At 35.9% G+C, this 16,832-nt stretch overlaps 1 protein-coding gene across 3 annotated transcripts in view; it reads right to left on the bottom strand.

Annotated features, from left to right (window-relative positions):
* Positions 1-16,832, bottom strand: part of Pgant9 (polypeptide N-acetylgalactosaminyltransferase 9) — a 112,022-nt gene that overhangs the window by 40,446 nt on the left and 54,744 nt on the right. For all 3 annotated transcript variants that reach the window (XM_017617969.1, XM_017617972.1, XM_017617970.1), the window contains exons 3-6: positions 16,127-16,322; positions 14,729-14,898; positions 13,948-14,112; positions 5,524-5,717 (exon numbers count right to left, since the gene is read on the bottom strand). In XM_017617969.1, the coding sequence (XP_017473458.1) occupies positions 5,524-5,717; positions 13,948-14,112; positions 14,729-14,898; positions 16,127-16,322 (725 nt within the window). The remainder of the gene's footprint in view (positions 1-5,523; positions 5,718-13,947; positions 14,113-14,728; positions 14,899-16,126; positions 16,323-16,832) is intronic.

Raw genomic sequence — 16,832 nt, 5'->3', positions numbered from 1 at the left:
CTGCAATAACGAAATTTAACGAATATCGACAATTGAGAAGATAGGAACCACTACAGACTTCGATATGGTGGCATTTTTTGAGCCAAGCTGAAATTAGCAAAGGAAAGGAATAGGGGATTCTGCAGTAGCCATTATCTTAAACCAGTTGACTGAGTTAAAATAAAACCATAGTGCGAGCTCCAAACTTGCACTGATAGACGGATAGGTAGAAGAACGATTGAACTCAGAGGTAGGAGAATATCAAACGCTGTAAACTTATCTCATGTATACAGGGTTTTGTAATTGCCGCGGGTAGATTTTAGCGCCCTCTGCCGGCGATGCTGTTTTCGTGGCCTCTGCCTAACAATAATAATAATAAAATAAAATATGGTTACCGCAGAGGTGACGTGAATTAGCCGTCAAGATCGTGCCTCTGGTAAAATTTTTCTTATCTATGACAATAAGTTGGAATCGAGCGATGCCCTTAAAGTCAACCCAGATCGTTGCCAATATTGAGCAGGGTCTATGCGGCAGATTGTTGATAATTTGACCACTCGGATCTGGGCCATCTAAAAAGCCTCGGCGTTAAAACGATGTTATATCCCAACCAAAATGGCATTCACGGCCCGCCCTTCAAAAAAAAAAGATTTTCGTTGATACCTCACGCAACTTTTGTCTTTTTCCATTTCATTTCAACACCTATCCCCCTTATTAGCAAAGTCTTCATTAAAAGGTAACACCACTAACGGTCTCAAAAAGGTTTAAATTGTATAAACCACTACGAAAGTAAGGCCAAAAAAATCGATTCTTCCAAAATTCTAGAGTGGTGTTGCTCTTTAAGAGGAGATATATACCTTTGTTCTTAAGAAGTTTGGACACAAACGAATAGAGTAGTGAATAAATTCAACGGAATGTTGCAAACGACTGAAGAATTCAAGTTCAAAACCGATCAAAATATCCGAACAGGGTCTGCAAAAAGTGGAAAAAAATTTAATTTTTAGTAAAGCTAAATGTTGGAAGGTAGGCGGAAGGAGAATTACTTTTTGACGGTTTTGCGGGAGTTTAAATAGGAAATAAACGACGTATAAGTGATTTCGGTAGTACTCTTTTGGACTGCAATTAAAATGTCAAACATAAAAGAATCATTCGCATAAAACAAAAACAATGACTAGTAAAAAAAGCCAGTCGAGAATTCCAAAAATTAGAGTGTTCATTAACGTTCCTTCAGTAGACAAAATGTTAACTTAAATCGAAGTGCTCACGAAGCCATTACAGCGGCAGCATCAGTGACAGAAATCATTCCATTGTAGTTACACTTTATGACGGAGCAAGCAGTAAGCCCTTTCAGTTTGATATTTCATGAGCTGGTTGGGAATTGCGAACATGCTATGCGAACGAAATAGCAAAAATGGTGGAAATGTACATAACTGATCAAATCTTTGGCAGATTTCGAACAACAAGAGCAAAGTATTATTCTTTTAAGAGGAAAGTAATTTGAGAGGATTTCTGAAATACCGTAATGGCGTACGTTCGCAATGTTTTCCTACTTAAACGTCTCTTATGACTTTTGTTTAATCTTTGGGGCCACCTGGATAGTTTTGAGCCCAGATAAGTGGTGCAGGAGCTGGTATGGTCATGAAATTGGTATTTCCAGTCAAATTTGACTCATATTCGCAAGATGTGGTAGCTACATACCTGCATATATAAGAGCAAGAACAGAATGTTTAAGAAGTTGCCCTGGGTTTTTAGGAAAATTTAAAATTTATTTTCATTGGAAATAGCTCTCAACGGTTGTCGTGGAGTTTATACAGCAAAGTATCACATTTTGCTTCATAGCTGTCTCCACTTAAGCACACATTTAGATAGTCCTTTTTCAATTTAAAATACCCATGCATCCTTGAAGCAACACCCTTTAAATAAATACATAAAAATTTCAACACATTCAATATGCGCCTGCAGCCGTATGTATACTACGAGTATGTTGGTATTCATCTACATATTTATTTTTGCGTGTGTTGCTAACTTTTACATGTTTGTCACGCTTGTAAAATTGTCACGTTTTAGTGCTTACAATGAAATGGAAATTGTATGAATCGTAACAACATTGTCATTGCCAATTGCAAAAGAAGCAACCTTTTTAACTCGGCAGCCTAACTGTTTGGGGCTGGTGAAGAACGAACGTTACGCGACTTCGCTGCTAAATATATGTATTTCGACGACAAAAAGAGGCAGTATCTTCCTGTAATGCAGAGAAGTGGGTGGTAATGAGAGGGAAGACTTGTGTATACATATGTATATTTAAATTAATATCCGATCTACCTATGTGTGTGTGTGTGTTATATAATTATATATATAAATATATAAATGTTAAACACATACACACTTGTGTTAACGGTTATTACAGTCTCTACAGTCAGCAGTCAAGAAGCCTTGTATCCAGCCAACACTTCAGGAAGGTGACAGCTTGCCTTGGCGGATGCCTACATTTTGATATCTGCGTAGTTTTTGCTGTAATATGAGTTTCCTTTTTCCATTCGAAGATATCCGCCTTGCGTGGCAGATATATATGTGCATTTATGCTTATGTACTATGTATCTATAAGCTGTTATTCAGGTGCCGCCAATGTTAAGGCAAGTTAGAGATTTGAATTTCAATTTAACTTTTTCTACTACAAAAGTAATCTGCAGTGGTATTAGTTATGCAAATTGATAAGCTCAACTTTAATCTATGACATTTGCTTAGTCTTTTAGTTCCCCTCTCACACTCACTCAGGATTCACTGATATTAAATTGCATATTTTAGTATTTGATTTTGCATATTTTTAGGAAACCCTGATTTTCATTGCGCAATGTTGGAATGCACTGTCCTGTAGTTTGAGCAAACAGTAAATACTGGAAAAAACTACTGCTAAGCAGATAATTGTTTAGGCGAGTGAGATAAGGAATTGGCCTACGGGCTAGGCACGAGATCATACCCGAAGTAAGGCATGCATGTCGTAAAGGGCGACTAAAATCCATTTGGGTGCGTGTCTCGAAAGCCATGCGTGCGTCTCGGGAAGTAGGAGGATGATAGGAAAAATATCCCCTGAAATACCCACCAACCCTGGCAGTTTGGGACAAAACTGTAAATAACGGTAATGGCACAACTTTTGAATAATAGTCCAAGTGGCACCAACCATTGCCAAAGTCTCCGCGTCATAGATCAGGAGCGCATCCTACAGGAGAGGGGGGAGGTAACGCCAATCCTCTCCTCTTTAGAGTCGAAAGAGGACTTATCTCTTGGATGGGATGTGGGACGGAGTTGGTCCTCTTTCACAAACCCAGAAGAGTAGGTGAAGGAGGAAGAATCGGCCGGAATGGCCGACCTCACCCTCTCGCTGCGCCCAGTAAGCGGCCCAGGTATACGGAGGTTACCCCAGAAGCCAGTGGGACTTTGGTGGATACACCGGCATCTAAATCTGGTGCAAGAGAAAGTAAACTGCGGCGACACTCACCAATCCTTGCCCCAATGACTCTTCCGGTCATAGTGTGGCGGTTACTGGTGAGGCATTGCCCAATTCTGATGTTGCGGCGAACAATGCAAGACAGCGACAGAAGAAGTCGGTATCAGCCATGCAGACCTCTGGCGCCGCGAAGCCCTAGCCTAATACTAACGGTAGAAGTGAAGCCAGGGTCGGGCGAGGCCCTTGGTATGCCCTCGGAAAATCAAAAGCGGAAAATGAAACCATTGTGGTGAAATGCCTCTCCCAAGCTAACTGGGATTGGCTCAAGGCTGTGGTGCAAAGGATACCGCGCACGGGGGGAAAAGCTTTAGGCTGTTTAGGAGGGTATTATTTAAAAGAGTACAGCTCGAGATACATATGTAAGTTACAAACTTCTTGAGATGTTGAAATTTTCTATCAAAAAGCTAGATAACTTACAGAGGGTTTTAAGTCCAAAAAGAATTCCTGTGATAAAAAATATGGCGGCCATCTGAACTGATGCGGTGTAACCAAGACAAGACGAGTCCTCCATCTAGGCACGTCAAAAGACAATTTTATGAACTGAAGGACCAGATCCAGGACTACATGTTGCACCCACTGAACAGGACGCTATATGGACAGTCAATTGCCAATATTCACAGAGAGACTATCACCATCTTCACCAACTCTCGCACCTTTGAGTGCTGTCACCGTAGTTTAACTTTCAACCATTGCATAAAAAGAGCGTCAGCTGACTCGAAAGACCCGCGTAACTCCGGTCCAATTACGGTTTGGATATTACAGCTGGAAAGAGAAGCTGGAGGGTCTACCGTTATTTGAACTTATCGGCAACGATTGAAAAATTAGCTGATCGACGCTGCAAGAACAACAATGAATACGAACGCCAGTCGAGAACTGGATGCTGGAAAATATGCACCGGAAGAACTTATTTGCGCTGATTTGAGAGTGCGGGCTCTTCTCAAGCGTCTTGTGCGAAAGACTAAAGTAAACCGCCAACGTCTGACCAGTGTAAATTCGGCATCGGTGTGATTGCCTTCGCTTCATGCCTTGAGTCGTCTTGGGCTCAGAACGTATAGTCACAGCGAAACAGCGTTTTTGCTGACAGGACCAACAGATTACTTTATGCCGCTGCTAAACTTTTTAGAAGAGTTCATCTGGTTACACTATGGACAAATTCGGTCTATGTGTGGTTGGGTGGGGTTGCCTAATAGGGATAAATGGGAAAGGAGCTCTCCGAAACGTTCCATACCAAATGAGGTTACATATAAGCAAATTCTCTATCGACCTCGAATCCATTTTTCGACATAAGTTGTATTAGGCTATTAAGGTAGATACCTCTGGTTCAGAGAATAGTACTTATTGGGGACCGGGCTTGTAAGACCTAATTAATGCAACGTTTCTGAGGTTACTAGCTGCGTTTTGTTTTATTGTGGCACGCCCGGAAAATCACCTGACATGAGTCTATGAGAATGGTATCTGGCGAAAAGTTGTAGCTCGAAGGGAAAGGAGAGTAAAGAGCCTGATTAGAGCATTTCAGCAATCACGACGGTGAATGTCGCATAGAAACACGATGTAATAAAATAATAATATGTAAGTAAGAAAAATTGCTTAAGGGCTAATGTGGCATAACTTAAGGCGATTAATTTGCTCGTTTACGAAGCAGGCGAACCCATCACTGATAGAATAGGCACTGAGCCTAAAACTGGGCTAAAACTTTTCCCCAAAATTTCATTTTGGCTTATATCTTTCAAGAAAGGGTAAAAAATGCGACCAGAAAGATTACGCAGTTATGAACTAACAGATACAGTGTGTAATCAACCAAATCTGGGATGTAACTAGTTGTGGGATGTTGTTAGGCGCGCTATTTTTTTTTAGATTTTGGGCTATAAAAACTAGCGGTATTGATTTTCCGAATCCCACTACTGGTATCATACACAAAATTTCATGTTCGTAGTATAAGCTAATGCAATGTTCACCGAATTTTCTTACTTTTCAAGTATTTACTTTTTTTTTGTATATGCAATCATCCTATTTTTAAACGTAATCATTCATTTACCACTCACCTCTCGTCGACCTTTTTCACGTTCCGGCACTCCATGCCAATTAAATTGCAAATTCCAATCAAAACCACCCACATTCACTAGGCCCGAATCGTGGAAATGGAATTCCAATGTTGTATCATCAATAACGTCGATGACCGGACAAACGACGGTGGTGCTATTGCGAGCGATACGATCGAGCAGGGGTTCAAGCCAACCTATGTGGAAGGAGAGAAAGTAGAAATTGAAATAAAAATAAGTACAAAAAATGAACAAATGAAACAAAGTATTCGATTTATTAAAATTTGTGCTTGGTAACATAAAAGGTATTGATACACGTAACCCCAATACAAATAACTACGAGAAATATTTAAAGCTTTCAGTACGAATGAGGGGTTGGGAGAAAAAATTCCATAGAAAAAATAATGAAAATTTATTGTTATTGCAACTATGTTTCACTGATATTGTTTATGTGAAATTGTTTTGGGTACACAGGGTGAAATGCATGAACATTTCCTTTTTTTGCGAAAGCTTTATGCTCTACCGTCATTATGCGGCTTTTGAACCGCGCGAACTAACCAAAGAGATGACCGTAAGCAGAGTGTAGTGCGCAAAATAAAATAAGACGTAATATAATAAATTTAACAAAATTTGAGGGAAAACTAAGTAGAAGATGGGAAGTGACGAATGCCATAAAGAAACTCACTTAGTAGCAAAGCGAATGAGCACAAAATAGGAAATGCCATTACTTAGCAGTGGGAGAAAAGTTAAAAATACATAGATGAAAAATAAATAAAAAATAGCAAACAATATTTAACCAAAAAACATCAAAGCTATTGACGACTAAGGAGCTAACCGCTATCCCGAAAAACCAACAACTAACATGTGCTTGAAAAAGAAAAATGGAAACAAATCAAATGCTTTTCACTTCAGTCCAGTGTTGATTTTGTAGGTTCTTCGGCCATATTTCAGTTAGAAGGTACATCAAGTACAACCGCTTTAAATTAGGTATGATTTCAAAAAGAAAAATAAATTAATGTAATTTATGTAGTATATTAATACTTATGCTTAGTAAAAGCTGCAATTTAAAGAACAAAAAAGAAAACAAAATTTAACTGAGTCACATCGACAGTAACGTTGCGACCTAAACTAGCTAAAGGGCTGTTTTGAGCTCTCTAGAAAATTCATATGAAATGGCGCACAAGAAATGAGAAATAAATATTTTTTTAACCGACTTCCAAAAAAGAAGGAGGTTATCAGTTCGTCGGAATATTTTTTTATTTTATTTTTTTTTTATGTATGTTAATCGATAATTCTTTTTGCATCGGAAAGGTAGTGACTCAGAGGTGGTCCCATACTAATCTGGTTGAGATCCGATCAGTGGATCTTGAGATATATATATATACATATATTTTTTTTTATATGGGAGTTGAAGTCGGTTTTTTTTTGCTAAAAATTACTTGTTTCTATTAAAATTTCTTAAATCAATTTGCAGCTTTCAAGAAAAAAATGATCGTATATTTATTTCTTCAAGAAAATTTACAGAAAAAGCAAAGTGCTTTCTCAAGCAACAAAAGATAATGAAATATATTTCTTGTGATTTTTCTTAAGAGCTAGATTCTTAGCTTAAACCTGAACGCCAAAGACACGTTCAGCTGCCGAAATAAATGATTAACGGGCCTTCGTGAAATATTCCTCTTCAAAGACGTACGACTGTAAAGAAATTGGCCAAAACTTAGATTTTGTCAAAACGCGGTATGGCATTTTTTGTAGTTTTTTGGAGGACATAAGCCACAACCGCACAAACGATCATATGATAAGCCCCTTTTCCAAATATTTAAAAAGAAAAAAATTAATTAAAAAAAGAAAAAAAATGTTTCTAAAGATTAAAGGAAACTAAGAAAATATATTTTTCTTTTTAAAACAATAAAATCTAAATACTAAATAAAAAACTAAAAAAACAAAGTAATAAAATAAGTTTCTAAAAAATTGTTACCTTTTTAAAATAATAAAATCTACAAATTAAATTGAGTTTAAAAAGAAAAAAACATTAAATTAAAGCAAAATAAGTTTCTAAAAATTAAGTGAAACTAAAAAATATTTTTTTTTAAAACAATAGAATCTAAAAAAAATAAAACAATAAATAAAATCAGTTTCTAGAAAATTGTTTTATTTTTAAAACAATAAAATCTAAAATCTAAACTAAAATTATGTTCAAAAAGAAAACAAAATTTATAAAAAAGACAAAAAAAGGTTCTAAAAATTAAATGAAACTAAAAAAAATATAAGCCTTAAAATCAGACACCTCCTCATTTTTAGTTTACCAAAAAATAAAATCTGAAAATAAAATTCCAAAAATAAATTTTTTTTAAACAATAAAATCTAAAAATTTTATCTAAAAAGAAAAAAAATTTATTATAAAAAGAAAAAGATACATCAAATAAGTTAAATTTAATTTTTAGATTTTATTGTTTTAAAAAGAATTTTTTTTAAGAAACTAATTTTATTTTCTAACAGAATAAAATCTAAGCATTAAAAGGAAACTAAATAAAAAAAAATAAAAATTTATTGAAAGAGAAAAAAATTTCGCAGACCGGGGATTCGAATCCGGATCTCTCGAATAGCACGCCAATGCTTTGCAGCGCGAGCAAAATGATATATGTTTACATATATACACTGGCGGTTAAAAGTGGATGAATGATGTTGTGGTTATAATATTTACAATATTTTTCACGTTAAAATTTTTTTGTTACTTTTTTATAATATATATATATATATATACATGTGGTTTATACTTTAACAAAAACCATATACAACAAATTTTGTGAAATAAGTGCAAATTGAGAGGCTAAAATCCTGCATTGATTTTTAATATTTTTTTTGTTGAGGGCTTTTAAACTTTTTTTAATATAAATAGGGCAATTAAGGAAAACTGGCGTTCATTTTTAAACTTTTCGCGCTAACGGTTTTGCGCATACTCGCATGTTTATATGGAAAAAAGTGCAAAATGCCGTCAAATAAAATATTAAAAAACAATGTGATTTTTTAGCTGCTTACTTATAAAGTAAAAAGTTTGAAAGTATGTTTTATATGGAATTTGTTCCAGTATGAATTATATTTTTATAAAAAATAATAAAAAAATTTTAGCTTGAAAAACATTCTAAATATTAAGAGCAACGCACCATTTTTTGTAAGACCTTCGTGCAAAATTAGCCAGAGCGGCCCTGTAACAGTCATATAAAAACGAAAGTTCCAACTAAGCCTTTTGTAAGGCGAATATCCTTAATAAATTCTTAATTTCCTACATTTTTGTGATATTTGAACTTATTTCGAATTGAACTAAATAAGTCCTTAATTTAGGTACATAACCAGTGTTTTGCGTACAAATTCTGTACCTCGTTAGGTACATTAATTTCTTTACCAAAATCAACACTGCTTCACAGCAAGTGACCGCTGCAGAAAGCAACGAGCGTAGGGTCCTTACATAATAAATTACTCAACCGCGCGCATCCATATTACACGCTGCCACACACGATGGCATATCCTGCAGCTTATCAAGTTTTAAGCTGCCTCTGCTGTGGTTGTATAAAGCATGCGCATACACTTTTGTTTCCTTGCTGCTGCTGGTCATCAATCATTGAAAAGTAAAAATTGAAATTGTATCCCCCTTTTTCGCTCTCCAACTGGTAAAAGAATTTTAAGTTTATCATTTTAAGTCATAATCCTAGAAGAGATTGTTTTGCTCTACATACGAGGTGGGTTGTAAATTTTATTTCCGTAATTTTCCAATGCTCGGTCTTCTATCTACGGAAGTTATTGAAATTTATTTTATTTTTCCGTTGCAATCACATTTCACATTTTTTTTTGCTTACTTAGCAAAGTTTCTATTGCTATGCATAAATCACAGCAAAGCTGAAGTTTCGCAAGATAATTCAGCAAAATAATCAAAAGTTTATAGCATACTTCGCACATACTTATGTATAAATGTACTCGTATGTTGTATGTAGTACTTTTAGAACTCGGTATACAGTATGCAACTTGAGTATGTGAAAAATATTATTGAAAATCGAATAAATGACACACGTTGATGGATGGTATATTTATTCGTTCGAAATCGAATGCAAGCCGCTATAATTTTAACGAGGCTGTGCACTAGATTGGATACCTTGGATCTAGATTTTTGGTTTGAGTTTCGTTCGGCAACTTAAAGACAGAGGCAACGCGGTACTCCACATGTGTTTAAACCAGTTAACTTGCTTAAAGGCAGTTCCAGATGGTATCCTGGAGCAGCTGTTTATTTTCTTCCTTTAGTCGTTCTCAACTTATGGGCATTTTCAACAGCGAACTTCACCAGAAAGGGTTGCAGAAAAGAAAACGTGGCATCACCACACAATATGGTCTGCGATACCCCTGATCCGATACCAAGTGGATGAGATCAACAGAACTATTTACTTTGCTAAGAACTCCAAAATTGAACTAGAGAACAAGGAAAGCTGAATCACTATTACCATCAAATACTCCCCGTTGCACCCTCTAATTTGGAATACAGGCGCCGCAAAAATACCAAATTTGGGGGCCAGCATGTTTAGGGTCAGATCAAAGGTCTTAGTACCTGTGGGTAAACTCCCAAGTATTCCAAGCGGAGCTCCATCAATTTAAATCGTTATGGTTCTTGAGTTCCTAGACTAAATGCCTTGGCGACAAACGATAGGGTCTTTTGTGCCTGGGATCTGGGCCATAGGGGCATAGAGGCATAGAAACCAACGAAGAGCCAGACATGCTTACTAACAATACCAATAGGCCCCAAACCCTTATTAGAAATTGGAATAAGCACCATCAGAGAACGCCCTAGGAGCGTAGAAAGAACAAATAGAGAACAGCACTGGAATCGATAACCGATTTTTTTGTAAAAAATATCGAATGGGGCACAAATCCGCTTTTGGTCCAAAGAGCCTTCATTTAAAAAAAGTTTGCGTGCAAAATTATCCTTTCTACAAAATAGCGGATGACCGATTGTTTCTACCTTCTCGGGATTAGATAGATAAGCAAAGCGAATGGGTCTGGTGGTGAAGGAGGACAAAGCGAATGCCATATCCTTCTGAGTGGATAGAAACGCTCCAGCTCTGAAAGTATTCAACGCGGGTCGCGATGGTGGTAACAGAGGAAGAGAGGGGCCCCCACAGCTATGGAAAGACCAGGTGAAGAACAACTTGGCTTCATTTGGAATTTACAATTGGCGTCAGTTGGCACAGACGAGAAACGACTGGCGTGCTGTTTAGGAATTGGTGAAATTTGATTAGGTGGTTACAGCGCCAATAAAGAAGAAGAAGATTGTTTTGAAAAATATCGATTCAGAAGATGATTTCTTTCCTTTGCTTCTTTCTTCTTTCTTTCTTTGATTATTTTGCCTGAAAAAAATTTAGTGTTTTTATTGAGCATCGACCATTTTTTTCAATTGATTAATTTTGTAAAAATTACCGTTTATTTCGGAAAATATCAATTTAGAACCAGAATTGCTTTTTGAAAATCGATTACTTTCCTTAACAAATTTTTATTTTTTAGCAATGACTACTATTTAAATCGATCGTTCAAAACAAACGACTATTAGAATAGATTTTTATATGGCCTTCAAAAAGGAAAAACTTATCGGAAATTAGGAAAAAAATTGGTTCAGATTAAGATTTTTTCTTGAAAAATCGATTATCTCTCCTACAAAAAAATAAAAATAAACATAGAATCTGAGTCGAATTTTTACTTACCAATTGGTGCTTTTATTAATCAACGACTATTTTTTTGAGTCGATCATTATTCTTACAAAAGGACTCAAATTGTTGTGGAAAATATCTTTTCAAAACCAGATTTTTCATGAAAAATGTATTATTTTTCTTATAGAGTTTTTATTGAGCATGGACAATTTTTTTAAATCGATTATTTTTCTTACAAAAAAATGACTTAAAAAACTGATTTTTGTCGTGTATTGAAATCGAATATTTTCATTACATACAAAAATTTAGTCTTATTAAAAATGAACTATTTTTTTTTTACCTATTATTTTTTACAAAAATTTATTTAATACAAAAATTGTCTACAACTGATGGAATGAACTATTTTTTTTAAATCCATTATTTTTGACAAAAATTTATTTAGTACAAAAATTATCTACAACTGACGGTTTTGGAACAATTTAGTACTTTTCCTAAAATCGATTACACCTCCTACTAAAATTCGGATTTTTCTTAAAAGAAAATGGATTAGATACTTTCCTTCCAAAAAATCAATTATTTTTCTTATAAATTTTTCTATTGCAATAAGACCCCTTATATTCCTCTCGTGCAGGCCGGCCTCAAGGGAAGAGGAGGGGGCGGGGGGCGATTTTGGTGAGGCGGTTTGCGAGTTTAATGCCCCCTGTTGGAGGGAAATATACTTAAAAATTTGCCATAATTTAGTTTAAGATAATAATGGTAAAAAATATCTTAAAATTTCAAATACATATTTAAGATAGTAGTCGAGAGTTATAGCTTTAATTTAAGAAAGGAAGGTTCTATCACTTTTCCGAGGGCTTGTATTCACTACCCTCTATCTGCACTCTTCACAAAAATTTGATCCCGATATAAAAATCCACCTACATAAGTCTTAACTGTGGTCGGTGATATTAATGCTGATCTTGGATAACGGTTGACAGAAGAATTTTCCATTAAATTTCAAAGCCAGAATTAACATCAGTAATGACAGGTAGGTCCCAGATGGGTTCTAACATCACAAAGTAATTTTTGTGAAGATTGCAGATAGGTCCTATAGAATATAAGCTTTCGTTTTGTTTCTTTGCTCGAGCTTCTAAAATATTTTTCGACACTTCGACCTCATTTTTTTTCAAAATCTAGAGCTGATGGAAACTTTATGCTTACGGTTTCGTAATCACCGCAAATCTATCAAAAACAGCTTTACCAAATCATCCCGCTTTTGCGTTCACCACGTATCTACAGTTTTGGGTAAACGAATATTGCAACTTATAACAACAGTTTAATCGTCACACTATTTGAAAATAAAACAAAAACCTAATATGGGCGCTCAGTAATATTCGTATAATCAGAAATATTAAGAAAAGGTGTGTTTATTGTATCTTAGTTAAAGAAGTATTTTTTCTTACATTCTCTAGTCCGACTCTATTGCAGAACGGGTCGATTTTCCGTACCAAATTTTTTATTTTTTTTTTGTTGGGCTTTGTTATTCATTAACAATGAGCAAAATTTTAGATCTCCGTTTTTTCTACAGAAATTTTTCCTTACGTGGTCTGAATATCATCATGGAATGAATATCATCATGCATGTGCACGCATGCGCAGAGAAAGAGCACACAATGGGCTATCAATATTCATCGCAATCTGGATGTTAATGTTGACTCATTATTGAAAGAATTTGTATCTATACGTCAGTGAATTGCATGTGACTTTTCTTTGAGTTATGCTAAATTAAATCCACAATTACAAATACAATAATGCTGAATACTCTAAATAAAACACTAGGGGTATTCTCTGAGTCTTGCAAAGCCCTTGCACGGTGCACGGATTGCACGGTTTGCAAAGCTGTCCCATACGAAAACCGGTTTTTACCTTGCAATCTGTGCACCGTGCAAGGGCTTTGCAAGACTCAGAGAATACCCCTACAGATATTCTTGGTTGTTACGAATGACTTTACATAAACCCCCCAAGCTAATAACTGCTTCAATCGGCTGCTCCAGAGCTTACTCGCCGGGCGCTATTGGAATCTGCTTTATGATTCTATTCCCACTAAATTTAAATCAAAATAAATTTTAAATACAATTGAGCTGCACGCTAGCGTATTATTCGTGGACGAGTTCATGGGTGAGTTGATAATCGCGCCACAAAGAATTCAATGGTCAATAACCATATTAAATATACACACATAAATGACTCAAAAATTTTGAAGCATATAATTGCGTTTCAATTAAGTACGAAGTTCTTTTTTAAATGGAATTCTAATTAGAGATATTGCAAATCTTTTTGAAGTTGGCTTGTGGCGTGAAATTTAAAAAAAAAACTTAAAAAAAGGCAATGCACAAATTGAATTGGTTAACCCAAACTTTAGTGCTGATTGGCGCTGGGTAGCAATATTGCCGGTAGTCTGCTATGGCATTTAGTGTTGCGGCCTCAAATGGGGCGCGATGGTTTGCAGATTTGCGGTTACAAAAAAGTGATTAAAATCAAATAAATGAATTTAGATTTGAAATTTAAATGTTTATTTGAATTTTGCTTATGAAAAATACCATTAAATGAAGCAAAGTGGCAAATGCATGAAATGCAAATAGCATTTTTGCGAATATTTTTCAAAATTGTTACACTTCTTTAAGCATGCATGTATGTATATGTATGTATGCTTGTGTAAAACTCGTCCCCCCCCCCACAAACCAATCACTCACACTCCCACTCACCTTCGGTGCACTCGCAGTGCGAATCCAGGTACGTCAACACCGGCGCTGTGGCATGACGTGCGCCCAACAGACGCGCTCGTATCAGACCTTCACGTTTGGGGGCGCGCAAAATCTGCACCTTTGGATAGGCGGCAAAATAATCGTCCAGCTGTTGTTTGGTATGTGCTGCAATGGATATGATGAAACATTAAAGAGCGGCAAAAATGTAAAACGGAAAAGNATACCATTAAATGAAGCAAAGTGGCAAATGCATGAAATGCAAATAGCATTTTTGTGGCGAATATTTTTCAAATTTGCTACACTTCTTTAAGCATGCATGTATGTATATGTATGTATGCTTGTGTAAAACTCGTCCACCCCCCACACACAGCAATAACTCACACTCCCACTCACCTTCGGTGCACTCGCAGTGCGAATCCAGGTACGTCAACACCGGCGCTGTGGCATGACGTGCGCCCAATAGACGCGCTCGTATCAGACCTTCACGTTTGGGGGCGCGCAAAATCTGCACCTTTGGATAGGCGCCAAAATAATCGTCCAGCTGTTGTTTGGTATGTGCTGCAATGGATATGATGAAACATTAAGAGAGCGGCAAAAATGTAAAACGGAAAAGAAAAATACCATAAATGGAAGAAAAACTTATAATTATGTTGGAAATTGCTTGGTAGCCACCGCGCATACAAACGCTGCATTAAAATGCAAAGCATACACGCGCATGCGCGGCAGCATACCAATGCGAACAGAAATACATGCATTTGCCAATTGTTCGCACGCAACTTACGCATATCGGAGAAGTCGTCGACCAGTATGACTTTGTTAATTAACTCTGGCGGCGAACGATCCAACACCGAGTGCACTGTTCGCAACAGCACCGACCACGCCTCATTGTGGAAGCAAATGATGACATCGGTGGCGGGAAGATTTTTTAGATAGCGGCCGGGTTCCTTGCACCTGTGCAATGATAAAAATAGATTATGTAGATATTAAGTATATGTATTAAATAAATCGTTGTTGTTTATTTTTATTTATTTAAGTTTTTTTTTAGTATGTGGTGTGGTTGAAGAAGCAGGAATTTGGCAGCTGGCAGGGGCAGGATCGCGTGCACGAACAATTGTTCGAAGGCACGTGACAGTGATGCGAATTAGTTTTGAGGCACTGAAAAAATTTTTGTATCTTTGTGATTGACTTCAACTGGATGGCAATGGTAATGGTAATTTTAATTGTAATAGTAATGTTTTTGACAATGAAAATGGCAATGCTTAGGGTAGTGGTAATTGTAATAGTAATGGTAATTGTAATGGTAATGGTAATGTTAGTTGGAATATAAATAATACTGGCAAAGAAAATGAAAATACTAATGTAGTGTTAATGGTAGTGGTAGTAGTGCTGGTGGCGGAAATGGTGACGNATGACATCGGTGGCGGGAAGATTTTTTAGATAGCGGCCGGGTTCCTTGCACCTGTGCAATGATAAAAATAGATTATGTAGATATTAAGTATATGTATTAAATAAATCGTTGTTGTTTATTTTTATTTATTTAAGTTTTTTTTTAGTATGTGGTGTGGTTGAAGAAGCAGGAATTTGGCAGCTGGCAGGGGCAGGATCGCGTGCACGAACAAGTGTTCGAAGGCACGTGACAGTGATGCGAATTAGTTTTGAGGCACTGAACAAATTTTTGTATCTTTGTGATTGACTTCAACTTGATGGCAATGGTAATGGTAATTCTAATTGTAATAGTAATGTTATTGACAATGAAAATGGCAATGCTTAGGGTAGTGGTAATTGTAATAGTAATGGTAATTGTAATGGTAATGGCAATGTTAGTTGGAATATAAATAATACTGGCAATGAAAATGGAAATACTAATGTAGTGTTAATGTGATGGTGGCGGAAATGGTGACAGTAGGAGTAATGGTAATAGCGAGGATAATGGCATTGGTAATGGTCCTCAAGTAGTTGTAGGTAATTGTAACGGAAACGGTAACAATAATGGTAAGGTATTTTTTTGTTAGTAATGGTACTTGCAATCGTAATGATAATGGTATTGGTAATACTTGGTAATGTTAAGGGTAATGATAACCGCCACGGTAATAATATGAATAAGGATTAGATAATGGTCGGTAATGGTATGTTATTGTAATGCGAATTGAAAAATAAAATTTTTTTCGTTTTCACTTACCACGCATCGCGCGTATCTGGCAATGTTCGATGCACCGATATCATATCGGATACATATTGATTGAAGGCATTTTTCGCCCAACCATCATCGACAGCTTTCTTCATTTCTTCTGTCATATTGGTGGGTAATACTACCGGTTTACCCATTTCGCCGGGTGCATCTTTGGGTGGCGATGGTGCCATGAGTACGCCTTTGTCTGAAAATAGAAGAAGGAAAGAAAAAATATTGTCAAAATGTTAAGGTAATTTCAAATTTATTAGAGAAGGTAAAAGATTATTAAAAGCAAATATATACAGTACTTATTTTTTTACTTATTGAGCAAGAAGTAGATACGCAAAGACTTTATAGGGATCTTAAGAGTCACTTAGTTGTGCGCATTATTGACAACCACCTAAAAATATTTTTATCGGTCCATTTATCGAAATATTTAGAGTCATTTATCGATATGCATGGATGATTAACGATAAATCTAATGTATTGATTGAATGTTTCCGAAATCTTAATCAACATTATTATCGATATATTTGGCGACATATTCGACGATATCAATATGTTTATCGATTAATACATATGTGCGTATTTAATTCATTACTCGCATATATTTTCAGCCATATTTTATTGATTTATTTAAAAATATTAATCGATATCTTCATTTACTTTCTCATTAAAAAAGTAAATAGTTTCGATGTTGTATAAAGAATTTAAT

The sequence above is a fragment of the Rhagoletis zephyria genome, unplaced genomic scaffold, assembly GCF_001687245.7.
Source record: "Rhagoletis zephyria isolate East Lansing unplaced genomic scaffold, Rhagoletis_zephyria_1.1 Rzeph_scaffold_01532, whole genome shotgun sequence".
Lineage (NCBI taxonomy): Eukaryota > Metazoa > Arthropoda > Insecta > Diptera > Tephritidae > Rhagoletis > Rhagoletis zephyria.
The sequence above is the reverse complement of the archived record's forward strand: the minus strand, read 5'-3'. Positions and strand labels throughout refer to the sequence as shown.